The sequence below is a fragment of the Miscanthus floridulus genome, chromosome 12, assembly GCF_019320115.1.
Source record: "Miscanthus floridulus cultivar M001 chromosome 12, ASM1932011v1, whole genome shotgun sequence".
Taxonomy (NCBI): domain Eukaryota; kingdom Viridiplantae; phylum Streptophyta; class Magnoliopsida; order Poales; family Poaceae; genus Miscanthus; species Miscanthus floridulus.
Window position 1 is genome coordinate 18,282,713 of NC_089591.1, and position 23,800 is coordinate 18,306,512.

General features: G+C 45.2%; 1 protein-coding gene across 2 annotated transcripts; it reads right to left on the bottom strand.

The window, feature by feature from the left end:
- Window positions 1-1,377: 1,377 nt before the first annotated feature.
- LOC136496386 (probable protein transport Sec1a) lies at window positions 1,378-22,428 on the bottom strand. Of its 2 annotated transcripts, XM_066492045.1 has the most exons (21): window positions 21,990-22,428; window positions 20,937-20,992; window positions 20,771-20,852; window positions 13,959-14,037; window positions 13,369-13,419; window positions 13,192-13,288; window positions 13,073-13,105; window positions 12,797-12,925; window positions 11,805-11,996; window positions 11,642-11,725; window positions 11,429-11,527; window positions 11,280-11,353; window positions 10,501-10,597; window positions 9,901-10,026; window positions 9,721-9,819; window positions 7,114-7,230; window positions 6,941-7,018; window positions 6,026-6,228; window positions 1,931-2,021; window positions 1,746-1,835; window positions 1,378-1,665 (listed from the first exon to the last, which is right to left on the bottom strand). In XM_066492045.1, exons 1-21 carry the CDS (start codon window positions 22,060-22,062, stop codon window positions 1,612-1,614), a joined length of 2,004 nt encoding a protein of 667 aa, XP_066348142.1. In that variant the 5' UTR covers window positions 22,063-22,428; the 3' UTR covers window positions 1,378-1,611. The 2 variants fall into 2 exon arrangements, with proteins under 2 accessions (XP_066348142.1, XP_066348143.1); XM_066492046.1 differs by lacking the exons at window positions 13,959-14,037; window positions 20,771-20,852; window positions 20,937-20,992; window positions 21,990-22,428 and adding an exon at window positions 13,494-13,574.
- Between the last annotated feature and the right edge of the window lie 1,372 nt (window positions 22,429-23,800).

A 23,800-nucleotide genomic window follows, 5' to 3' on the forward strand; every position in this document is an offset into this window, starting at 1 on the left:
GAACATACCAAGAAAGTTAAGGCTCCACTATAGTACTCTTTGTCACCATAGTGCTTAGTGAAATCACTCGGTGATTAGTGTAGGTATTTTTTGCGAAGTGTTTAGGCTAGTTAGCCCACTGCTAAAAGCGCTTTCTCTAGGTTTAGCCCTAGTGTTAGTGGTGTTTGTATGCCTCTTGCTACTTGATGCTTGCGTGCACCACTACTTGTACACCAAGGGCTTATAGTCTTGCGAGACCATTCGGGTTGCAAAGTGGCCGCTGAGCGTGACCAGAAGCACTCCGTACGGAAGCATGTAGAGCGAGAGATATGCACCAAACGACCCCTTATAATTTGATAGGGAGAGAGCAAGGGGGTGGGTAGCTACGCTTGTACGGTAGCTTTACCCAGTAACTTCTCCACTCCACCAACCAAACGCCTCCAAAGGCTCTAGCTTTGCAATAGAAGCCCCTTGAGAGAAGGTGGGAAGGGAGACGAAGCCAAAAAATATAGCTTCACCCTGTTCCTTCTAAGATCTACAGACCTTGGACGGATTTGCCCCAGCATGGACACAGGCATGTGCAAGGAAGGGCTCTTTCGCCGAGCGCAGAGTAGAAGTGACTGAGCATGGAGGAGCCACCGAACTAGGGTACACGGCCGCACCCACCAAGCGGCTGAGCATGGAGGAGCCGCTGTTTCACATAGTTTTGCGCAAACCGTTAGGGACGTCGAGGCGTGGAGCCATGTGGCCTAAGGGCCGGCAAGGATTTCTTCCGCGTGGAAAACGAGGGGAAGCACGAGGCGTGGAGCCACGTGGCCTAAGGGATGACAAGGATTTCTTCCACGTGGAAAACGAAGGGAAGCAGGCTGTGTCGGCTTGGTGGGCTGCCAAAGGGCAAAAAATTTTGACGCGCAGGAGACTGGCACAAGGCAGATTGGCCTAGGGGAAAGGCCAGGATCCTGCCGGGAATCTAGGCTGCCAAAGTACCCCTAAAAGGTAAGAACAAAGAAGGGAAGGGGAAAAATAAGCAAGAAAGAAGGGTACTAAGGAAAAAAAAAGATTAAGCATTTTGTCTTTTTTATCCACCACGGAGTTGTTTTACCAAAACAGCTTCACTCTGCCCACGAAGCTACTTGTGAAGCTGAAGTAAAAAAAAAAAACCCTGCTCCACCAATGAAGCGGGCCTAAGCAGAGTACTATGTTCCGGCTCGTGGCATGCTGTGTATCTTGGTGTTCAGCCGGACTCCTGCTATTGTGCGTTCTTTGCTCTTATATATTAGACACGAATTCCGGTTTGAGTTAAAAAAATATACATAGATCTATTTTCCCCGCAAAATAACAGCAATCTGAGGACAAATAGAAGTCCTCGGGACATTGAACTTCGCTGATCCACCAATCTAATAAAGTTGCCACCTATATTAGTCTCTGGTCGCTGTCATGTATGTACACTGGATTGTGAGTATGGATTGTGAGTATCTGACGGTGACTACCGAATGAATATCATGCCCCTCTAGCCTGTGTAAGAGAGCCTGTGGTTCGGTACAAGGTTAAGGGAGTATAACTAAACCTGTTGTAGTGATGCAAGTAAATAATTACAGTGGAGAATATCAAGGCCAATCGTCCTTGGCATTGTTATATTTGCAAATCATCCAGCGACAGCTCCTCGGTTGATAACATCTTCAATTTCTGCACAGCGAGACACAACAAGTTACCAAGTATGACTAATGAACACAAGAAAGACTCCAAAAATTAGCCGACGAACTTACAGTGATGAACTGCGGTGGGTCATCGAGACTAGAGGAGCCAAGGATAATTTCTCTCTTCAGTTTGCCTGACAGCTTGTGGGCAACACGCAACTGTAGAAGTCGCGTTCACAGAGGACACAGACTGAGAGTTAGAAACAAAAAAATCATCATTTCTGTGTTGATTGGTTTTAAGTAGACGAATGTACCTCAGACCGAGTAGCACCCCCAATTACAAAGATAAATAAGCGCTGGCCCAACTTTCTGAAGTCACTTGATGCATGCTTCAGTACAGAGTCACTGTAAAAATCCACATTGGTCATCAGTAGAGTGTAAACTTTACAGATACTTTCCAACCAATTGTCTGACCGAAGAGGGTCGAATAGTTATTTAAAATACATTTTTTGAATATCTGCAATTTTCTTCAGATATCAAATACAAATACCGATAGTTTTTAAGATACCAAACACAAATACAACTTAACCATTGTCCATCAAATATCTGATTTAGTCGGATATATCCTCTGTAAGATGGCAAACCGAGCAAACCAAGGGTGGCCAGACTAAAAAAAAAGGATAGACCCAGTGCCGAAGGCTCCCACATGAGTGGGATCTGGGGAAGGGAAAAAACCGAAGCAAGCCTTCTCCCCGCAAATCTGCGGAGAGGCTGCTTCGAACCCACGACCTGGTGACTCAGTGAGACAGCTCTCACCACTGCACCAGACCTGCCCTTCCCGCCTAAATCAGAGCAAACCAAGGGTGGCTAGACTACTACAACAACAACAACAACAATAACAACAACAAAGCCTTTAAGTCCCAAATAAGTTGGGGTAGGCTAGAGTTGAAACCCAGCAGAAGCAATCAAGGTTCAAGCACGTGAATAACTGTTTTCCAAGCACTCCTATCTAAGACTAAGTCTTTGGGTATATTCCATCTTTACAAGTCTCCTTTTATTGCCTCTACCCAAGTCAACTTCAGTCTTCCTCAGCCTCTCTTCACGTTACTATCCTGGCTTAGGATTCCACTACGCATCGGTGCCTCTAGAGGTCTCCGTTGGACATGTCCAAACCATCTCAACCGGTGTTGGACAAACTTTTCTTCAATTGGTGCTACCCCTAATCTATCACGTATATCATCGTTCCGAACTCGATCCCTTCTTGTATGACCGCAAATCCAACGCAACATACGCATTTCCACGACACTTATCTGTTGAACATGTTGTCTTTTCGTATGCCAACATTCTACACCATACAACATAGCAGGTCTAATCGCCGTCCTATAAAACTTGCCTTTTAGCTTCTGTGGTACCCTTTTGTCACATAGGACACCAGATGCTTGACGCCACTTCATCCACCCTGCTTTGATTCTATGGCTAACATCTTCATCAATATCCCCATCTCTCTGTAGCATTGATCCTAAATATCGAAAGATATCCTTCCTAAGCACTACTTGACCTTCCAAACTAATATCTTCCTCCTCCTGAGTAGTAGTGCCGAAGTCACATCTTATATACTCAGTTTTAGTTCTACTGAGTCTAAAACCTTTGGACTCCAAAGTCTCCCACCATAACTCTAGTTTCTGATTCACTCTTGTCCGACTTTCATCAACTAGCACTACATCATTCACGAAAAGCATACACCAAGGGATGTCCCCTTGTATGTCCCTTGTGACCTCATTCATCACTAAGGCAAATAGATAAGGGCTCAAAGCTGACCTTTGATGTAGTCCTATCCTAATCAAGAAGTCATCCGTGTCTCCAATCACTTGTTCGAACACTAGTCACAACATTGTTGTACATATCCTTAATGAGTCCGATGTACTTCGTTGGGACTTTATGTTTGTCCAACGCCCACCACATAACATTCCTTGGTATTTTATCATAAACCTTCTCCAAGTCAATAAAAACCATGTGTAGATCCTTCTTCTTCTCCCTATACCGCTCCATAATTGTCTTATTAAGAAAATGGCTTCCATGGTTGACCTTCCGGGCATAAAACCAAATTGGTTCATAGAGACCTGCATTATTGCTCTCAAGCGATGCTCGATAACTCTCTCCCATAGCTTCATAGTATGGCTCATCAACTTAATTCCCCGGTAATTAGTACAATTTTGAATATCCCCTTCATTCTTGTAGATCGGTACCAATATACTTCTCCACTCATCAGGCATCTTGTTCGATCGAAAAATATGATTGAACAGCTTGGTTAGCCATACTATAGCTATGTCCCTGAGACATCTCCACACCTCGATTGGGATACCATCCGGTCCCATCGCCTTACCTCCTTTCATCCTTTTCAACGCCTCTCTGACCTCAGATTCTTGGATTCTCTGCATAAGCGCCTATTGGTGTCATCAAAAGAGTCATCCAACTGAAAGGTTGTGTTCGTATTCTCACCATTAAACAATTTGTCAAAATACTCTTGCCATCGATGTCGGATCTCATCCTCCTTCACCAAGAGATGCTCCCTTTCATCCTTAATGCACTTAACTTGGTTGAAGTCCCTTGTCTTTCTCTCACGAACCCTAGCCATCCTATAAATGTTCTTTTCTTGTTCCTTCGTACCCAAATGTTGGTAAAGATCCTCGTACGCTCTACTATTTGCCACACTTACAACTCGCTTTGCAGTCTTCTTTGCCACCTTGTACTTCTCTATGTTGTCCATACTCCTGTCATGGTACAAGCGTCTATAGCATTCTTTCTTCTCCTTAATAGCCCTTTGGACTTCCTCGTTCTACCACCAAGTATCTTTAGCCTCGCCTCCACTTCCTTTGGTTACTCCACACAGCTCTGAGGCCACCTTCCGAATGTTGGTTGCCATCTTCTCCCAAATGTTGTTTATGTCCTTTTCTTCCTTCCAAGAGCCCTCTTTGATAACCCTTTCTCTGAATACCTCTGACGTCTCCCCTTTCAGTTTTCACCACTTTGTTCTTTCAATCTTAGCTTGTTTATCCCTATGGGCACGGACCTGAAAACGAAAGTCTGCCACCAAAAGCTTATGTTGAGAAACAACACACTCCCCTGGTATCACCTTGCAACCCAAGCATGCTCGTTTGTCCTTTCTTCTTGCGAGGACAGATAATCTGGCTAGTGTTGTCCGCTACTGAAGGTCACCAGATGGGATTCTCTCTTTCTAAAGAAAGTGTTGGCTATCATCAGGTCAAAAGCTACCGCAAAGTCCAGAACTTCCTCCCCCTCCTGATTCCTACTACCATACCCAAAACCTCCATGAACTGCCTCGAAACCTACGCTTGTAGTACCTACATGCCCATTAAGATCTCCTCCTATAAAAAGCTTCTCACTACTAGGTACAGCTCTAATCAGGCCATCTAAGTATTCCCAGAACTATCTCTTTGCACTCTCGTCGAGGCCTACTTAGGGGGCATACGCACTAATTACGTTCAAGACCATATCACCAATGACAAGCTTGACTAAGATAATCCTATCTCCTTGCCTTCTCACTCCCACCACACTATTCTTGAGGCTCTTATCAATCAAAACTCCTACTCCATTTCTATTGACGACTGTCCCTGTGTACTAGACTAAGTGTGATAAACCTCTGTAAGCTGGCAAACCGAGCATGAGTATTTTGCTCAATATAAAGCAGGGCTGAAGTGCCTTTGGTCCAAAAAGGGGGGAAACTTTGAATTAAATTTTTGATGTCCAATCCATAGCTGATCTTAATTTAAAGGAAAATTAACATTGTGAAGCGCACAATTTTATAACCTAAAAAGGCTCACTATTGTGACTTGGGTACAGGGGGTTTCAATTTTGGCGAGAGCCCTCCATGGACTTCCTAAAAGAGTTCCGCTTTTGCAAATCAAAGTCATATATACACCCTCTATTCCAAACTATAAGTCGTTTTGACTGTTTTAAGTTAAATTGTCTGACTTTAACCAAGGTTATAGAAAATATATTAACATCTACATATCAAATGAATCCACCATCAAATGTATTTCATGGTGTATCTAATGAACATAGTTTGATGTAGTAGATGTTTGTGCATTTTTCTATAAACTTGGTCAAAATTAGAGAAGTATGACTTAGGACAAAGCAAAAATCAACTTACAATTTGGAATGTACTTTTTATTGGAAGCGCAAGACACTGTTAATGTATAGATACAACAGCAAACAACTGGAGAAGATAATGTTTCACACATCTAAGTTGCACAAACCTGAATTCCCATCAGACAACAGAAAACAAGTTACCTTGCCCACGTCCATCAGGACATCAGGACACTGAGCACAGAACACAAATGCATGGTTGACAGATATAAAAGAAGGCTAACCAGGTTGCCTTTACTAACCTCGAATAACCATCATCAGAGTTCCGAGGTCTAGCCCATGTGCCACCTATTCGTCTAGATCTCATGGATTGGGCTGGCTGATGAGCTGGGCTCGTTCGAGCAGATGTGCTTCCTGGAATTCCACGGAAACTAGGACTAGGATCATTCATGCAGTGGTACTCATCCTTTGGTAGCTCACCCTTGCTAAGTTTCTCAATCAAGTCCTACAGACAAAGCAAAAGATGCACCCGTAAATACAGAAGAAAATGAGTACCAACTAAACAGAGCAAGAGGACATGATTTTCCACTATCAGTGCAAATACTGATTTAACAGTTAAGTTGCAAGAATGGCCGACCTTACAGCAACCAGCTCAATATAGAAAACTTGCTTACAGAAGCCAGCTAGACATAAAACAGTTGCATGCTTATGGTCATCCATACTGCAGGGACCATATCATCCAAACTGCATAAACTATGTTGAAACTAAGAAAATGCTCTGATTTTTCAATAAAATTGAAGTGCTTAAAGGTTGAACTTTTCCCTTTAAGTCTTAGACTACAGAGATCGCATGGAATAGGAATGTCCTACTCGCATGACAGCACAAGAATGATGGGAGAAAAGACTGGTGCCTGATATAGCTGAAACCAATGGACCAATCATCAGTTGATTGGCCTCAGTGAATGACGATAGGTATTGGACAGTCGTATCAAAGGATACACACACCTCCAGAATAGAACACAAGAAGTGATACTCTGTGCACTAAAACATGCAAAATAGTTAACAAATAAAGATGACTAAAATAGCACAGTACATTTTCGACACAAAAATATCATGCCATCAACAATTGGAGGGAACTTTTTTTGTAAAAAAAAAATTGCCATTACGTTAAGTATATTGAGATGACTACTTAGACTGTAAGTTTTGAATTTTCTGCACCTCCAGGATGGGATAAAATCGAGATAGCATCCATGTTGACTCTTCCCCAATCCGCTCCTTTCTGATACCAGGCTTTTTCTGATAGTCATGTAAAAGTTTTAAAACTTTGAAGCCACTGAGAAGTTAAAATTTTCAAAAAATAAATTGATATAAAAGTTTCACAATCTAATTACCTTCTGAAGATCAAATTTCAAAGTAAAGGCCCCAACTGAAGACTTTTTAGTATCAGATCCACGTAAGCAGCGCATATTATTTACTACAATCATGTCATCAGCAGATAATCCTGCAAGCTGTCAAAGAAAATGATCATCAACAGCAACCACAATGAAGCCTGTTGTCCCACACACAGACCAAAGGGGGGAAGTAAAAATGTAACAAAAAAGCAATATAGTAAAGAGAAGTTGTAGCTCTCAATGGGATCTAAAACTTTGTAATTGACAACTTTTTATTTGAAATCATTTACAGGCCCAAATATTTGTTTTAAGCTATCAAATTTTGAAATGCAAATTTTAGAATTTTTCAAACGATCACTGATGTAACCGAAGTTGTAGCTCTCAATACTATGTACAACTTTGTAGTTGACGACTTTTTTTATTAGAGATTGTTTAGAGGCCCAAATGTTCTTTTCATGTTCTCAGAATTTGAAATTTAAATTTTGCACTTTCCAAACGACATTGGATATTGACATGGTCTATACCAAAGTTCCTCTCAACGCGATCCACAACTTTGTGGTTGACAACTTTTAGATTTGAGACCGTTTAGAGGCCCAAATATACGTTTTAAATTTTTATATTTTAAAATTGAAATTATTGAATTTTTCAGATGACCTCGGATGTAGACACATTCTATACCAAATTTGTAGAGCTCGACGAGCTCAAAAACTTTTTGAGTTAAGATTGTTTTCATTTCAGGTCTTTTAGGAGCCCCAACATTCAATAAAAGATGACATGGCTAAAACCAATGACATGTGGGGCTCAATATAAGGCTTGAAGGAAGTCGTGCTGTGCTTCCACAAGGACTTGGAAGCGGTCAACAAGGATGAACATCAGCTCATTCCATATACAGGATGATTCTGTGTCTATAGTTTGTTTCAGCCTGCGTGCTGCTGGAGCCTCTGGCTTGTACTTTGTGGTTGCTTTTTGTGTATGTATATGCTGGGTAAACTGGGGTATTTTGCTGGACGATGCTGGTTCTGGTCACGTGTGGGCGGATCCCTTGGTGATCTGTCACATGGTTTTTTTGCTTTAGAGGTTTGGGATGCTGAAGTATCGAACTTTTGTAATTTCGTTGCATAAGTAATGAAATTCGGTATTAGCGTTGTGAAAAAAAATGTGGGGCTCAATATGCCGCTTATGCACCACATCAACAAACCACCTTCGAAACCACACTGAACTCTTTTTTTTGTGTTTGTGTGTGTTGTTGTTGGGGGGGGGGGGGGGGGGGGGGGGATTTGTCTGGTTTAGAATTTGAGTTCAGGGGGGCAAGACAGACTTTGACTCTATAGTAAATGGCCACTTTATGATTTTATTGTATAGCATTAAATAATCTGAAGCCTCCAATCTGTGACTAGCTGTTGTAACTTTACTGGAGAAAAACAATAGACAATACTTGTGACCGGGAAGACTATAACTTTATACAGACTGTAACTTACTTTTTTTTTTTTTGAACAAACCGACAGTGACACTGTCTGTTTCTATTGATATAGTAGAGATTACAAGCAGATAGCCCTCGGAGACTATCTACATGAAAAACAACAGAGCAACAGGGATCCCAAAAGGATCACCACAAACTATAACTTTATACTGGTCACCACTCATGGAAATCTGGCTAAATTGTTTTCGAACAAACATATTAGAGGTGCTTCCTCCATTTTCTCATATTTGACAATATTTTGAACAAAAGTTTAATTCATGTATGACTATTACCTAACTATTCCCAAGGCATGTTTTCCTAATTCAAGTCACCCTTTCACTTTTCAATTCAAGTTGTGCCTAAAATATAATTAAAGGGCATTTTAGGCATATTCTTGGCAGTGTGTCAGTTCCTTAAAGTAGAAGGGCATGCCTTTGTTAAAAGCACCTACAAGTTAAATGGTCCAATTAAGCAAATGATGCTTTATTTTTCAAAGTACTATCCACACATATAACTTTCAGGTGGGCATTCTAGATAATTACAAAGACCTCTTCATCAACAGCTGGCAATCATAGCTTCGACAGCTATACTGCTAAACAGACAGGGTTTAAATTACATGTATTGAAATGATTTTAGCTACTAACCTAGAGCCAAGATAACAAACACACAATTTTAAAAAGGAAAAACAACTTTGTTCACTCAGAATTCTAACCTGGCAGTGTTGGCTTACCATATATTTTGGCCCTAATATTCAAAAAACTATCCATTGTATAATAATAGTATCAACCTCATAATGCTCATACTTTATTTTTCAATGTTGGTTTGCATTCCATGCATTGTGGAGACTAAATATCATGTTACCAGTCGTGCTACCACAGAAAAATTGGATGCACCAAAGCAATCTTTTATTCAGGGTATCATATTTTGAGAAGTACTTCACAACATCTCAGCAACTAACTGATTAGATGAAGGGAGTAAGACACAAAACCATTCAACTAGTACATAACACCACTTATATAAAGATATAATACTGCTAGAGACATTGGAGAAAATATGCTCAAGTCGGCAAAAATAAATGCTTGTACTTCTGAAGATGACACACAAAATGAACTCATAGTGAAATAATAAAAGTATGAAACCAAAGTTACCTGCATCAGCTTTGCACCTTTCTCACTTTCGAAAAACTTCTCTGGGTTGATGGAAGCATAAATCATCAGCAAACGCAGTTTATTTTCACGACTTACATCCTGCATTAGTTAAGCAAAATATTTTAAGCGGTGTAGAGACAAGTGCAGTATCTTATATGCTGTAGTTCAAACAACAATTACCATGCGGGTTCGTAAGAAACTGATTAGTTCTTTTGTCCCAGCATCACCAAACACAAGATCTTGCTCTAGCTGTCCAACATCTTTGAGGTATTGTTCTTTGATTATATTATTAAGCTTTCCTGCAATCTGTAGTAACATGAAGCGATAAATATTGTATTTTGTGTCATACTGCTATTCTCTTCCTAGAAAACACCAGATTATGATTTCTTCCTCTAGTAAGTGTTATTCAAAATGCTGATTCATGTGGACATGTTCCCCACCCCAAGTGAATGCATCCAAATGTAATCCGATGGCCCACATGGTGAGTAAGCAAGAGTAGCTGTTAAATGTGTTTGCATATCTACTCCTATCAAATCAAACTTCTGCCCCATTGTAGAGTGCACCATGCAACGAAAAACTATGCAAGTATTTCTTGTAGAATTATCAACATTTGTATATTGATATCTGAACTACAGAATTTCCAAGGAGCCAAAAGCAAAAAAAAAAAAATGATGGGCTAAAGGCGGTCACTATAATATATCAACAGACAATTCTACTGAAGCAGATATAACAGTTATAAGAAATAGTCTTTGTTGAGTTTGCAGACGCATGTCATCTAACCTCAACATGAAGGGTGAGCTTGTCAATTTGATCACTGTATTGTGGAAGAGCTTGAACCATTTTCTGCAACTGCTTGGTAGATAACTCCCCACCAGATCTGACACCCAAAATAGATCCTATGAATAAATGTTAACCATATTCATTGACACAGCTACCAAGTAACTAATACCTTAGCTAACATCATTGCTTGCCCCTTTAGTTACTTTTTAGACATAACTGGCAACAGCAATTCATAGGGACACTTAGCAGAACCACCTCTGTAAAGTATTTATAGTTTTCTAGTGTACAGAGAGTTTTTTTTTTCCACAACAGGGAAGCCTGAATTTTATTATTTCATAGCAACGAAATTACAAGCAAATTTAACCATTTCGAGTATCCACTAAACCACCAAATTTAAAGATTGCACACACATCTAAGCACCCAGGGCTTAGTCTAAAGGGAAAGGGCAGACACAAGTGCCGGAGGCTCCCACATGAGTGGGGTCCGGGGAAGGGAAAAACCGAGGCAAGCCTTCCCCCCGCAAATCTGCGGAGAGGCTGCTTCGATCCCACGACCTGGTGACTCAGTGAGACAGCTCTGACCACTGCACCAGGCCTGCCCTTCACCACCCAGGGCTTAGTCTGTGCAGCAAACAACGCTCTGCTGATCAGACAGAACAACAGAACTGTCCATAGTACGAACAGCGGTAAAAATTATTCTAACAATTGCAAAAAAAAATACCCTTCAGCTAACACTCGATTACCCCTCTAATCTGCAAAAGTTGCATTTCCTGAACAAACCTTGCCTGCTGTAGTTGAGCTGCTTTGTTCTTTGATACAAAACTGGTCATCTTTTCATGCAGCCTTTCATTAGCCTGAAATGTTGATTTCATCATTAAGTCAACAAAGCATATGACTATAGTTAAAGATGAAAGTGGAAACAATCTTACATCAGCTATATGCGCATGCCGCAGCTCAAGCCATACTGGATCATGATCCTCCAACAAAACCTCCTTTTTCTCATTTGCTGAACCATTCTTACTTGGAACCTATTGTTTGAGGGTGCCATGAATTTTAAGAGTCATGCATAAAAACATAGCAAGAACTGAATAAGGTAAACTAGTGAGGTACAGTGTAAGACTGTATGCTGCTGTTGTACTCACCTCTTGCACATACTTGTTGCCATCCATACACAGTAGATCATGGCACATAGCATCGTATGTCCACTCATGAATAATTGGTGCAATCTGCAGTGCTCAAGAGAACATGATATCAAAGGATGCACCAGCAATATGGGAAATGTGTAAACTGGAATTCACTTCCTACCTGATCTATTGATCGGTCAACAATAAGTAGTTCACATGTTTCTGTTTGTGGAAATTCAGGTATCGTCGACTTATATCTAGCAAGGGAATTCCACACGGCAGCAGCAAGCTTTGTTGGGACCAAATCTCGTAGTGTCGTCAGAGTAGATGCATCGATTGTTCTGGCTACACGGTAGTGCACACGAGGAAATTCCTAGAATAGTTCAATATGTTCAGCTTTAGAAAACTTGAAATAAGCATTATGAATCAGCATTCCAGTTAGAAGAAAGTAAAATTGTAGTGATACTTCAGAGTCAAATTTATCCTGTTTTCAATCAATTTCCTTCCATGCATGATTCCATTCAGTGCAAAAACATTGCAGCTGATGTTCCTTGTTGCTAGTTTTTCTATGGTGGCAGAACTACTGCCAATCCAACACCATGTCACTTGTGTGTTGCAGTGTAAAATACTTTTATAGGCCGCAGGTTTCCAGAAATGATATACGATTAACATGTGACGTCTGCTACTATATATGGAGGATAAACAGCTATTGGAGAGAGGTCATGTCCGACAACTTGAGGTAGAACAGCAATTAGAACGAGGGAACTAGATAAGGGATGGATATAAAATAGCCTGTAAGAGGAAGATCACAGTAAGACTTTGTGAACTAGGAGACTTGCTTAATTTATCTTGCTTCCTTCTAAAGTTGTCTCCTCACAAGGGCCTTGGCCATAACAACCATATCTATCTTTACCCATATAAAGAGTGTCATCTTATCACTAAACAAAGGACATAATAAGATTTCATCTCAATAAACAATAATAAAGCAAACTACGAGATATAACCCAAGGTACTACTCTGATGAGCTCTAACATGGCGCAAAGATTTTTCCAATCCTTATTCAGTGGCTGTACAATAATGCACACTATACATGATTTCCTCTTACAGTATAAAATCAAAACAAACATGAAGGTATGAAGACTCTACATACAGCATAAAATGGGAAGACAGTACCCTCAATGATGCAAACACTGTAGCAATTCTTGTAGCCATTGTGTTAAGGCATGCATTGTACTTGTGTGAGCCTTCTGCATCTTCACTAAACAACTCCTCCAAGGCCTTGTCATGGTCAGTTATGAAGCCCTAGACACAACATTTAAGTATTATCAAAACTTCAAAATGAATGTTAAGAGAAGAGATAAATTCAGTTTCTGTTTGAAGTATCACTCTAACAAGTTCATAACAAATAGGCAATCAAAAAGGGTTACTACAAGCAGAAGTATCAAGTACCTGACTATCAATAGCAAAGTATTCCAAGTTCATCTGAAGCATGGAACAAAAGTCAGATATAGCATAAGTGTGAAGTTAAAAAGAATGAACATGCAATAAATAGATGGTGGCCAAATAACCTCACTGAGTGCACTGATGCGAGTTAGTACAGTTGAATCCTTTTTTATATGAGCTACCAATTCTCTCTGTACGGGAGAACTGAAAAAAACATAAGCTCTGCACCAGGTTTCACATCATGCTATTAGTACTTAAATCTGTAACAGATGGCCACAAAAAAGTTTGTTTTGATCACATACTTCTTGTACAATGAATTTTTTCCTGACATGTCGGACATGAATATACGAACACTGCATTATCACCACAAAAAATGGTTATAGAACTGGATGAACAAACCAAATTTCAACCATTACCAGAGAAATACCAGGTACATATGCCACAGCAATCTACTGCCTTGTTGATTGGAACCAAATAGAAGCTATTCTCCCAAAGTCACAAAAAGAAGAAGCTATTCTCCCAACATATTTGAAATCTGTTTTATCCACCTAAAGACGATCGGAGGTGCATAAGGGACCAGCCCAAGTGATAAACTGAATCATTCATAATCATCAAGGACACAATGATGGAAGTCAAAAGTAAGACAAGAAAAATAACACACCACCCACATACTTCTGAAATTCTGATCATAATGCAGCACGGCAACATATAAAGAAAAAAGATCATACTGACGGTTACATAATTCTATTCTTAGGGAAGCATTTTATATGTTTAAGTAAAGTTTAGCAAGATATGGTTTTAACTTTTAAAAGATCACAGAACTACAGAGCAGAAGAGGCTTACAGGCTGACATAACCAACCATGTCAATGAGAATTAATTAGCAAAACTTACTTTTCTTTAGTAGGCTGCATGAAATAAATTGCATCCATTGAAGGCAATGGCTGCCTCCGTTTGTATAGGTCTTCAACCACTGCAAAGAGTTGCCAAGGCTGAACTTGTATGGTTGTATGTATATATAGTACTTCTGGTAAGAGACTGTAAAATTTCCTTTAGAAGAAAATGAATGTATATATTTGGTAGAAGTAAAAGGAACTAATGTTTCATGGATTTCAAGGCGCCGCCCTTGGTGTCTCCGTGGGCATCACCCTCGGCACGTCCTCGCGCCCCGGCCTGGGCATCTCTGCGCGCCTTGCACGGCTTGCCACGCTTGCAGCCGCCTGTCGCAGAAGAAGGCTCCCCCTTCTTCCGGTCACCTTGGCAGGCAGCCCACTGCTCCCGAGTGAGGAGCTTCCTGCCAGTGGTGATGGGCCCCGAGAGAGACTGTGGCTCATCGCTGTCGACGACCTTGAGGCGACCTATTGCCTCCTCGATCGACATCGTGGAGAGATCCAGCAGGAACTCGATCGAGCGAGCCATTTGCTTGTACTTCTCGGGGACGCAGCGGAAGAGCTTTTCGACAGCTCCTCGCCGTAAGTGTCATCGCCGAACTGCACCATCTTCTGCAACAGAATGTTGAGATGGAGAGCAAAGTCATCAACGTCCTCACATGGCTTGAAGGCCAGGTTCTCCCACTCCTTGCGAAGTGCCTGCAGTGTGGACTTGCAGGCGCGGTCGCTGCCGATGCGTGCCGCAGCGATGGCGTTCCAAGCCTCCTTGGCAAGTCCGCTTGTTGGTAAGCGAGAACTGCATCTCGGACGGGACTGCAGCGATGAGGGCATCCAGCGCCCGTCGATCCTGGTCGTAGTCGACGTTGCCGTACCGGACTGCCTCCCACATGTGCCGCACCTGCGGCCGACGTCCCTGACAACAACCTGAAGCCCATGGTAACCATGGTACCGATCCGAGGAGAGAGCCACGCTGCCTGTGACGGCCGCGCTCTCCATCGACCCGTCCGCCACCGTTGCCGTGCGCGCCTCCTCCAAGAGCGCCGCCGGCGCGTCCGCGCCTGTCTAGGCTGCCGCCGCGCTCGTGGGCGTGCGCGGCTACCCACTGCGCCGCCCGCGCTCGCGCTACCTCCCTCCCCAGCAGCTTGAGGTCCGCGTCGACGCTGTCGTCAGCAGAAACGGAGCTGCTGATGCTGTCGCGCAGAGCCTCGACCTCTGCTGCCGCCGCACGCGCTGCATCAGTCGCCGCTTCCACCTCCGCTCTGGCTGCTGCCAGCCTCGACGCCCTTGCCGCCGCTCGCTCGCGTTCCTCGGCAAGTTCGGCCTCCTGCCGACGCCGCGTGCTCGAGGCGACCGAGCGCTGAGACTACCCTGTGGACATAACGCGCTACCAGGGGGCTGCTGCATGAGAGGGCTGCTTCAGAGTGCGCAGAGGGAGAGGAGTGAGCAGGAGCGGCCAGAGCTGCTGCTGCTCCCAGCTAGGGGCTGTTGCGCGGCTGGGAAAGGAGATGAGCAGGAGATGCTCAGGCTACAGGATAGTACAGCTCTGATACCAGTTGTTAGTCGCTAAATTCTTACTCTTGATAGTAGCAGAATTCTTACTCTCATCGAGAGAGGATGACACTAGGAGTTGGGGTAATTTTTTGGTTTATTTCTCACACAAATACCATACCAACCTGAGGGGTTGGAGATACATATTTATAGGCTGTTAACCAGCCAAGCATATGCCAAGATGCTAGTCTAAGATGCTGTCCTAGATGTTAGTCCTAGATGCTAAGATGCTGTCCTCCAGTCAAGGATGCTATCCTTGGACAGCAAGACCACCATGCTGCTGCTGCCCCACAAAGACCTACACAAAGACTTATCCATCAGAGTCGGTGGACTTCTCCCTCCGCCTGCAAACGCTCATCAGCAAGCTGTGGAACTACGGTGTCACCATCGACGAAAGAAGAGGCGGTTTCCAAGTACCTCCACTCCGTGCCGGCGAAGTACATCCAGATTGCTTTCTTCATAGAGACGATGCTGGACTTGTCCACCCTCACCATTGAGGATATGACAAGCCGTCTGCGGGCGGTGGACGAGAGCATGGAGCAGGCCACAGCAACGACGGACAGCGGCAAGCTGCTGCTGACAAAGGAGGAGTGGGCTACCCGGATGAAGGAGAAGTCCGGGGAAGCCTCCTCCAACCGCGGTGACGATGGCAAGCGTCACGGCAAGGCTTTTTCGGAGAAGAAGAAGAAGGTCGACCCCAACGCCTACCGGCGCTGCGGGGAGACGGGCCATTGGGCAAAGGAATGCCCAAATCGCAAGTAGGAGAAGAAGGTTGAGGCTCATCTGGCGCAGGCTAATGATGATGATTAGGCCACTCTCATGATGGCGACGTTCTGTGCCCTGCACGATGTTGAGCCCAAGGAGAAGGAAGAGGTGATGGCGGTGGAAGGGCCTAAGAAGGCTCTGAAGGCTGTCAACCTCGACGAACCGCACGCCCAACGAGGAGCGGTGGTGGTACTTGGACTCCGGCGCCAGCAACCACATGACGGGCTCTAACGAAGCCTTCTCCGAGCTCGACGACAACGTGACCGGCACGGTGAAGTTCGGTGACGGCTCAAGGGTGGCGATCTGAGGGCGCAGCACCATCATCTTCAGGTGCCAGAACGTCGAGCACAACGCGCTGACGGATGTATGTTACATCCCGCAGCTGCGTTCAGGCATCATCAGCATTGGCCAGCTAGATGAGCGCGGCAACGAGATACTGATCAAGGACGACGTCCTCAAGATCAGGGACCGAGAGCAGCAGTTTCTTGCGAAGGTGAAGAGGTCCCGGAACCGGCTGTACCTGCTCGACCTTAAGGTGGAGCAGCCCATCTGCTTGGCTGCACGGCGCACGGAGGAACCGTGGCCGATATGGACATCTCCGCTTCGACGCTCTTGGTCGGCTGGAGAAGATGGTTACTAAGCTGCCTCACATTGAGCACGCAGGCAAGCTGTGTGACAGCTGCCTGGCTGGGAAGCAAAGAAGGCTGCCGTTCCCGAAGACGGCGAAGTACCGCACGGCAGAGGCTCTCGAGTTGGTCCACGGTGACCTCTGCGGGCCGATCACGCCGGCGACGCCCAGCGGACGCAAGTACTTCATCTTGCTGGTGGATGACTGCAGCCAGTACATGTGGCTGCAGCTTCTGACCAGCAAGACCGAGGCGGCGGAAGTGGTTAAGAAGTTCAAGGCGCTCGCGGAGGCAGAGAGCGGCAAGAAGCTGCGCGTACTGTGGACTGGTCGCGGCGGCGAATTCACTTCGGTCGAATTCGCTGCATACTACGCAGATCAGGGTGTGGTGCGACACCACACCGCGCCGTACGCACAACAGCAGAATGGCGTGGTGGAGCGGCGGAACCAGACGGTGGTCGGCATGGCTCGATCCATGTTGAAGGCTAAGAAGATGCCGACAGGAGTTCTGGGGAGAGGCGGTGACCATGGCGGTGTTTATCCTCAACCGCGCGCCCACCAAGGCCCTGAAGGGCAAGACGCTGTTCGAGGCTTGGCATGGACGCAAGCCGAATGTGTCCTTCATCAGAACATTTGGCTGCGTCGGCCATGTGAAGAACACCAAGCCTCACCTCGGCAAGCTAGAAGATAGGAGCACGCCGATGGTGCTCCTGTGCTACGAGGAGGGCAGCAAGGCCTATCGGCTTTATGATCCCATGAGAGGCAAGGTGGTGATCTCTAGGGATGTGGTGTTCGATGAGATGGCGGCCTGGGACTAGGAGGGTCCAGGCACGGGGGAAGCTGGCACCTTGAGTAGTACCTTCGTCGTTGAACACTTAGTCATCCACGGTGGTGGAGACACTGGAGAAGAGGTGTCGACCACCCCAGGAGTGGTGCCAAGCGGTCCAGCAGCAATGCCGGCCACTCCAGAGGGGGTGCTGAGCACTTCAGCAGCAGTGCCAAGCGCTCCAGCAGTGGAGCCGACCACTCCAGGAGTGGTGCCGACTGACTCCAGTAGTGGATCCGACCACTCCAGCAGTGGTGCCGAGCGATCCAGAAGCGATGCCGACCACTCCGGCAAAACTAGGGAGGCCAGGGGACACCTCCACTCGAGTTCACCTCCCCTCCGAGCGACATCAGCGAGTTCGTGGATGCCTTCCACGATGACGAGGAGGTGCGGTTCCGCAGGTTGGACAACATCGTCGGCAATGCAGGGGCCTCAGGCCTGGCGAGTCAGCTGCTCGATGACCCAAAGCTGCTCCTTGTTAGTGCTGAGGACCACCGACGTTTGCAGTGGCTGAACGCGACGCCAATTGGTGACGGGCGATGTTGGAAGAGATGAAGGCCATCGAGGACAATGGCACATGGGAGCTTGTAGATCCACCGGTGGGCTACAGGCCGATCGGCTTGAAGTGGGTCTACAAGGTGAAACGGGACAAGCGCGGCGCCATTGTCAAGTACAAGGCTCGGCTCGTCGCCCTGCGGCTTCGTGTAGCGTGAGGGCATCGACTTCGAGGAAGTCTTTGCTCCGGTGGCGTGAATGGAGTCCGTTCGCTTGCTGTTGGCCATGGCAGCAGCGAAGGATTGGCGCGTCCACACCTCGACGTCAAGTCTGCGTTCCTCAACAGCGAGCTCGCGGAGATGGTCTCCGTCAAGCAAGCTCCGAGCTTCGCCGTCAAGGGCGCTGAGCACAAGGTGATCAAGCTGCGCAAGGCGCTCTACGGGCTGCTGCAGGCCCCTCGGGCTTGGAACGCCAAGCTCGACGCCACCTTGGGCGAGCTTGGGTTCACTCGCTGCGCTACAGAGCATGCGCTCTACACGCGGCGACGGGGAAGGAGCTCGTCGTCGGCGTGTACGTGGATAACTTAATCGTCACCGGAGCGCGAGCAGAGGACATCGACGGTTTCAAGCGCGAGATGGCGGCTCGTTTCACGATGAGCGATCTTGGCGCGCTCTCCTACTACCTCAGCATCGAGGTGAGGCAGGAGAAACAGAGCATCTCCCTGGGTCAGCGCGCCTAAGCGGAGAAGCTGCTGGAGCGTGGCAGCATGGCGGAGTGCAAGCCGTGCGCGACTCCGATGGAGCAGCGGCTGAAGCTGAGCAAGCACAGCACTGTTGCGAAGGTGGACGCAACGCGCTACCGGAGCATCGTCGGCGGGCTGCGCTACCTGACTCATACCCGACCGGACATTGCGTTCGCGGTTGGGTACGTCAGCCGTTTCATGGAGGACCCGCGCGAAGATCACTTGTCGGCAGTGCAAAGGTTGCTGCGCTACGTCAAGGGGACGCTCGATCAAGCGATCATCTTCCCCAAGAGTGGCGGCAAGGGTGGGTTGCGGCTCTCGGTGTTCAGTGAGGCACCCCCCAAGGCAAAGGAAGGTGAGCCGAAGCTCACTGTCTTTAGCGATGCGTACATGGCGGGCAACATTGATGGGCGACGGAGCACCTCCGGCGTGCTCGTCTTCTTTGGAGCGGCCCCCATTGTTTGGCAGTCGCTGAAGCAAAAGATCGTGGCGCTATCGACGTGTGAGGCGAAGTACATCACAGCGGCCATGGCGACGTGCCAGGCTGTCTAGCTGCACCGGCTGTTGGGCGAGCTGACCGGCGAGGAAGCTCACCCGCCAGCTCTGATGGTGGACAACTAGCCCGCCATCACCCTCACCAAGAACCCTGTCCTCCACGACCGGAGCAAGCACATTGACATCAAGTTTCACTTTCTCCGGGACTGCATCGATGGAGGGCAGATCGTCATCGAGTTCGTCGAGACCGGCAGACATCTCGCTGACATCCTCACCAAGTCACTCGGGCGCTTGCGGTTCATGGAGCTGAGGAAGATGATTGGCATGGATGAGGTCAAGGCATCGGATTAGCAGCAGGAATAGGGGAAGAATTGTAAGACATAATCTGTTGCCCCCCGTTTCTCCATTGTTGGAGAATGGTCGGCTCGGCCGACCACTCCCTATTGGGAGTTGGAGACTGATCGACTCTGCCGACCAGCTCTTGTAGCTAGTAAGGCAGTAGGCCATAGTAGTAGTGGTATACTTCAGCCATGAAGAGTGGAGATGGCTAAGCTAAGCTTTGTACCTTAGGAGTAGGTAGTTGGTTTACCCTTGTACCTTAGGAGTAGGTAGTTGGTGTACTCTGTACTCCGGTAGTAGGTGGTTGGCGTATTCACCAACAACTATGTACCTGGTAGAGGTACAACTAGAGTTGTATATATTCTATCCAAAGGCAATACAGAGTTCAGCTTGCCACATCCAGAAGCAGAGCTTTCAGCCAGCGCTGGGCTTGTGTTATGTGTGTGTGAGCGGTTCTCAATATCTTCTTCTACCTCTAGCCATAGTGAGTGAGTGTGCTAGTAAACTTACTGCTTACAAGTGTAGGGACAGCCGAGGGACTAACAGATACTACACAACTAATTCAGACTTAACTCTACTAATTTTACAGTTTGTCACAACAATATAGTTCCATTAGAAACTACTGCAGTTTAATGTCAGTTTAGAATTATTGTGGTTTCAGATAAATTGTACGCTTTCAAGTTTCAAGTATAAACTAGTTATACTCCAAACACCACATGATGCCAGCTCAAAGGTTTACACAAAAGAAACCATATTATGAACACAATCTGAGATGCCATAAGAAATGCTTTAGAAGATAACAGAATTACTTATATTATTGTTATACAGATCTGAGATGTACTGTACAGATTTACTTTCATGTCTAGGTGCCACATTATTGAGTGTAAAAAACAAAATTCTGAACGATGGATACAACAAATATCTCATAAGAAATAGGTATATAACACACATAACGTAACATATTTAGATGAGTCTACTTACATGAAACCCCTTCTTCTGTGATATCTGCCATCTTGCATGAAAATGACATTATCTTGACCGTAAGTTTGTCCATGATTAGAACCTGAAATTCATGACACAATTTTATGTGCATGAAAATGGAACATCTGAAACTAGAAGATCATCTTCCTCCATTCTCCAAGAATACCTTCCATGTTGATTTTGAACTCTTCCGCGTCGATCTCAACATCTCAAGTAACAAACCTATATGATTGCAACAATAATAAACAAACAAATGTTAATTTATAAATGTGGTAGGTAGTCTACAGTAAATAAAGAAGTGGTATCAGTAGGCCAAGATTTAGAGGCCCGCACCATATTAAGCTAAGTTGAATTGTGTACACACACAGAAATATAGGATCAGAAAAGAGAAGTGGTAAAAACAAAATGTGATTGTACAAAAACACATAAGAGTTCTAGGCAAATGGTAAAGATAAAACATGTGACAATAAAAATATACACAAGTTGCCAGCTATAATTTTTTATAAGTAACTATAAACAGTACTCTGATTCATATTTTTATATTTGAAAAATCATTGAATTGGTGGTCATAGGTGCTTTTACTGGAGATCAATCTCCAAACTGTCAAAAGGCAAAGAAGGAAAATTTAAGGATTGGAGATTCTGAAACTGCGTGCAGTCTTGAACTCATGAAACCGTGCTGCAATAGCAATAAAATTATCTGATTGCAGGATCATAAAAGCTTTCCAACAATAATGCTAGCAATTGTATTCTTAATACAGGAAGCCAATCAAATCAACTGCAGTGCCTGATTACAATAAAGTGAATGGAAGTATTTCCTTTCATCCAGTGCATGCATGAAGTGGAAAATAAAGTCATAAATATGAGCTCAGTCTTGGGCATGGAAGATGCATACAAACTCTATTGAACTACAACAGTGGTGTTGTGTCGCCCACAGCGCTAGTTCAATTCCACTGCAGTTTTTCACACTAAATATGCCTCCGTTGTGATACGGACACGAAGTCCTAGTCCTAGCAGCAACAAAAAAATACTGTCCGTCACGCCAACTAATTGTCCAAGCAAGCACATAAAAAAAATACCAACATCGTATCAACATTTCCCAGGAATCAAAACCAATCTCCGTCCCCTCCCTCAGTCCAGACACAAGCGCAGCGACAGTGACCACCTCATCCCCGCTAGCCAAGGATTAGTGACAAGCTGAGAATGGGAACCGGACTTACGGTCTCGGGTGATCTGGCGGAAGCTCCTGTAGTCGGCGACGCTGTGCGACGAGCTGTCCGAGTCCATCGACATGGCCAACGGAGCCCCCACTCCTCGCCGGCGAGCCCTCGCTGTAGGGTTAGGGTTCGCGGCCGCCTCCGGGACTCGAAATGCGGGCTTGCCGATTCGAGCGGAGGGAATGGTGAATGGTCGCGCGGTGAGGGAGGCCGAACGCGGAGGAATGGAATTTACGGGCAGTGGTTGCCGCCGCTGTGGGGGTTGGACGGGGTACTACAGTAACAAGGACAAGGAATCTGCTCGACCAGTTTTCTCCATTGACGACCAGACGGGAGTAGTCGTGTGGTGTGGGGTTTTGAGTGGGTCTATGGCAGATGGGACCGCGACGCGCTGTTAGGTTTCTAGACCCACGCGTCATTGAGGCCTAGATCTTCGTGTGATGGACGGGGTGGGGTGCTCGAATGGTTCCAGAAGAGAAGCGCGGTTGAAAAGTTGAACGGAGGAAGGCCGAATGCGTGTTGAGCTGTTCCAGAAGGACGGAAGGAAAGAGGGTTTTTTTCCTTCGGATGCAAGCAAACAGGCAGCGCGAGTGCATGTGATGCGGCTTGTTTGTTTCCAAATTATGTTATCACATGGGGCCTGTTTTGTAATCTGTTTTTTTTCAGTTTATTTTTTTAAGCCGAAATAATATTTTTCTCTCACAACAAATCTGTCGGAATAGTGTTTCGTATTTTTTTCAGCGAAGCGAACCGGAACCATAGAAGTTTCTGTCTCATGTACACTCGATAGAAAGCCCATTTTATATATCGTGCACGACGTATCTTTATTAATTATGATCGTATTTTACTCTACGGTGTAATTGACGTCCAGGCGTATTGTCCGAGGGCTAATGTCAAATAGATTGTTCCACCCCTATTAAAAAACTAATGTTTGCTAGCTATATCTCGTGCAAATCGTTTATATCATTTCATGGTTAATATCCCACAATCTCAAAAGGAAAAGCATATGTTTACAAGAGATGCGCCTATTATCACTCGTAGGCCTGTTTGGTACAGCTTATAAGCTGCTTTATAACACCCTAAAATTTGCACTTTTAAAAATAGGATTAAAATGATTTATTTATGAATTTTGTGCTCATAAAAATCTAGAAAAATAATTTTTTTTCATTAAATTAAAATTTATCATAAGGTTTAGTAACTAGTTGTGCATACATGTTGGTGCATAAAGTTTATTGTGATGAGTGGTGTTGATTCAAAACTCCAAAGTAATTTGGAATGTTTTTTAAAAGTAAATTTGAAATTGGCTTTAAAATAAAAGAAAAAAATCAGAAAAATAAGAGCATTTAAAAAGTTGTAAAATTTATTTTTGGAAAACTTACTAAAATTTCCTCATTTTTACTTGAGTTGAAAAGGTATATTTGAAATCTCATTTGAATTTGACTTGGTCATGTTTGAATTTGGTTTTGAAAACGAAATAGGAAAAAAATTGAAAGTGGGAAAATGGAAACTCACCCTCTCCCTCTATTCGGCCTGCTGGCCCAGGGCCATAGCCCGCTCGCCTCCAACTCTCTCTCACCCGCGTGGGCCTCTTGTCGCCGGTCCAGCGCAACCTTCCCTTTCTCCCTTCTCCATCGCAGGCCCAATCCGCGTGTTTGTTTTTTTCCGCGCGGCCTTGATTTTCCCTCGTTGGCCCAGCTGTGTGCACCGGTCCAGCGTCGCCGCCGCTCCTCCCGCACGGCCCAGGTCGCGCCGCACGCACGCCTTCTCTCCATCCTGCTGACAGCGCTGGCCCGCCCGTCAGGGCGCCTTCTTCC

What these genes read in the sequence shown, in the direction of transcription:
- LOC136496386 (XM_066492045.1), bottom strand. Translation starts at nt 22,062, where the DNA reads ATGTCGATGGACTCGGACAGCTCGTCGCACAGCGTCGCCGACTACAGG. An exon ending in GATTTTATCCCATCCTGGAG is followed by an intron (nt 6,229 to 6,940) that starts GTGCAGAAAATT and finishes CTTTGTCTGTAG; the next exon opens with GACTTGATTGAGAAACTTAG. An exon ending in ACCCACCGCAGTTCATCACT is followed by an intron (nt 1,666 to 1,745) that starts GTAAGTTCGTCG and finishes CTCGCTGTGCAG; the next exon opens with AAATTGAAGATGTTATCAAC.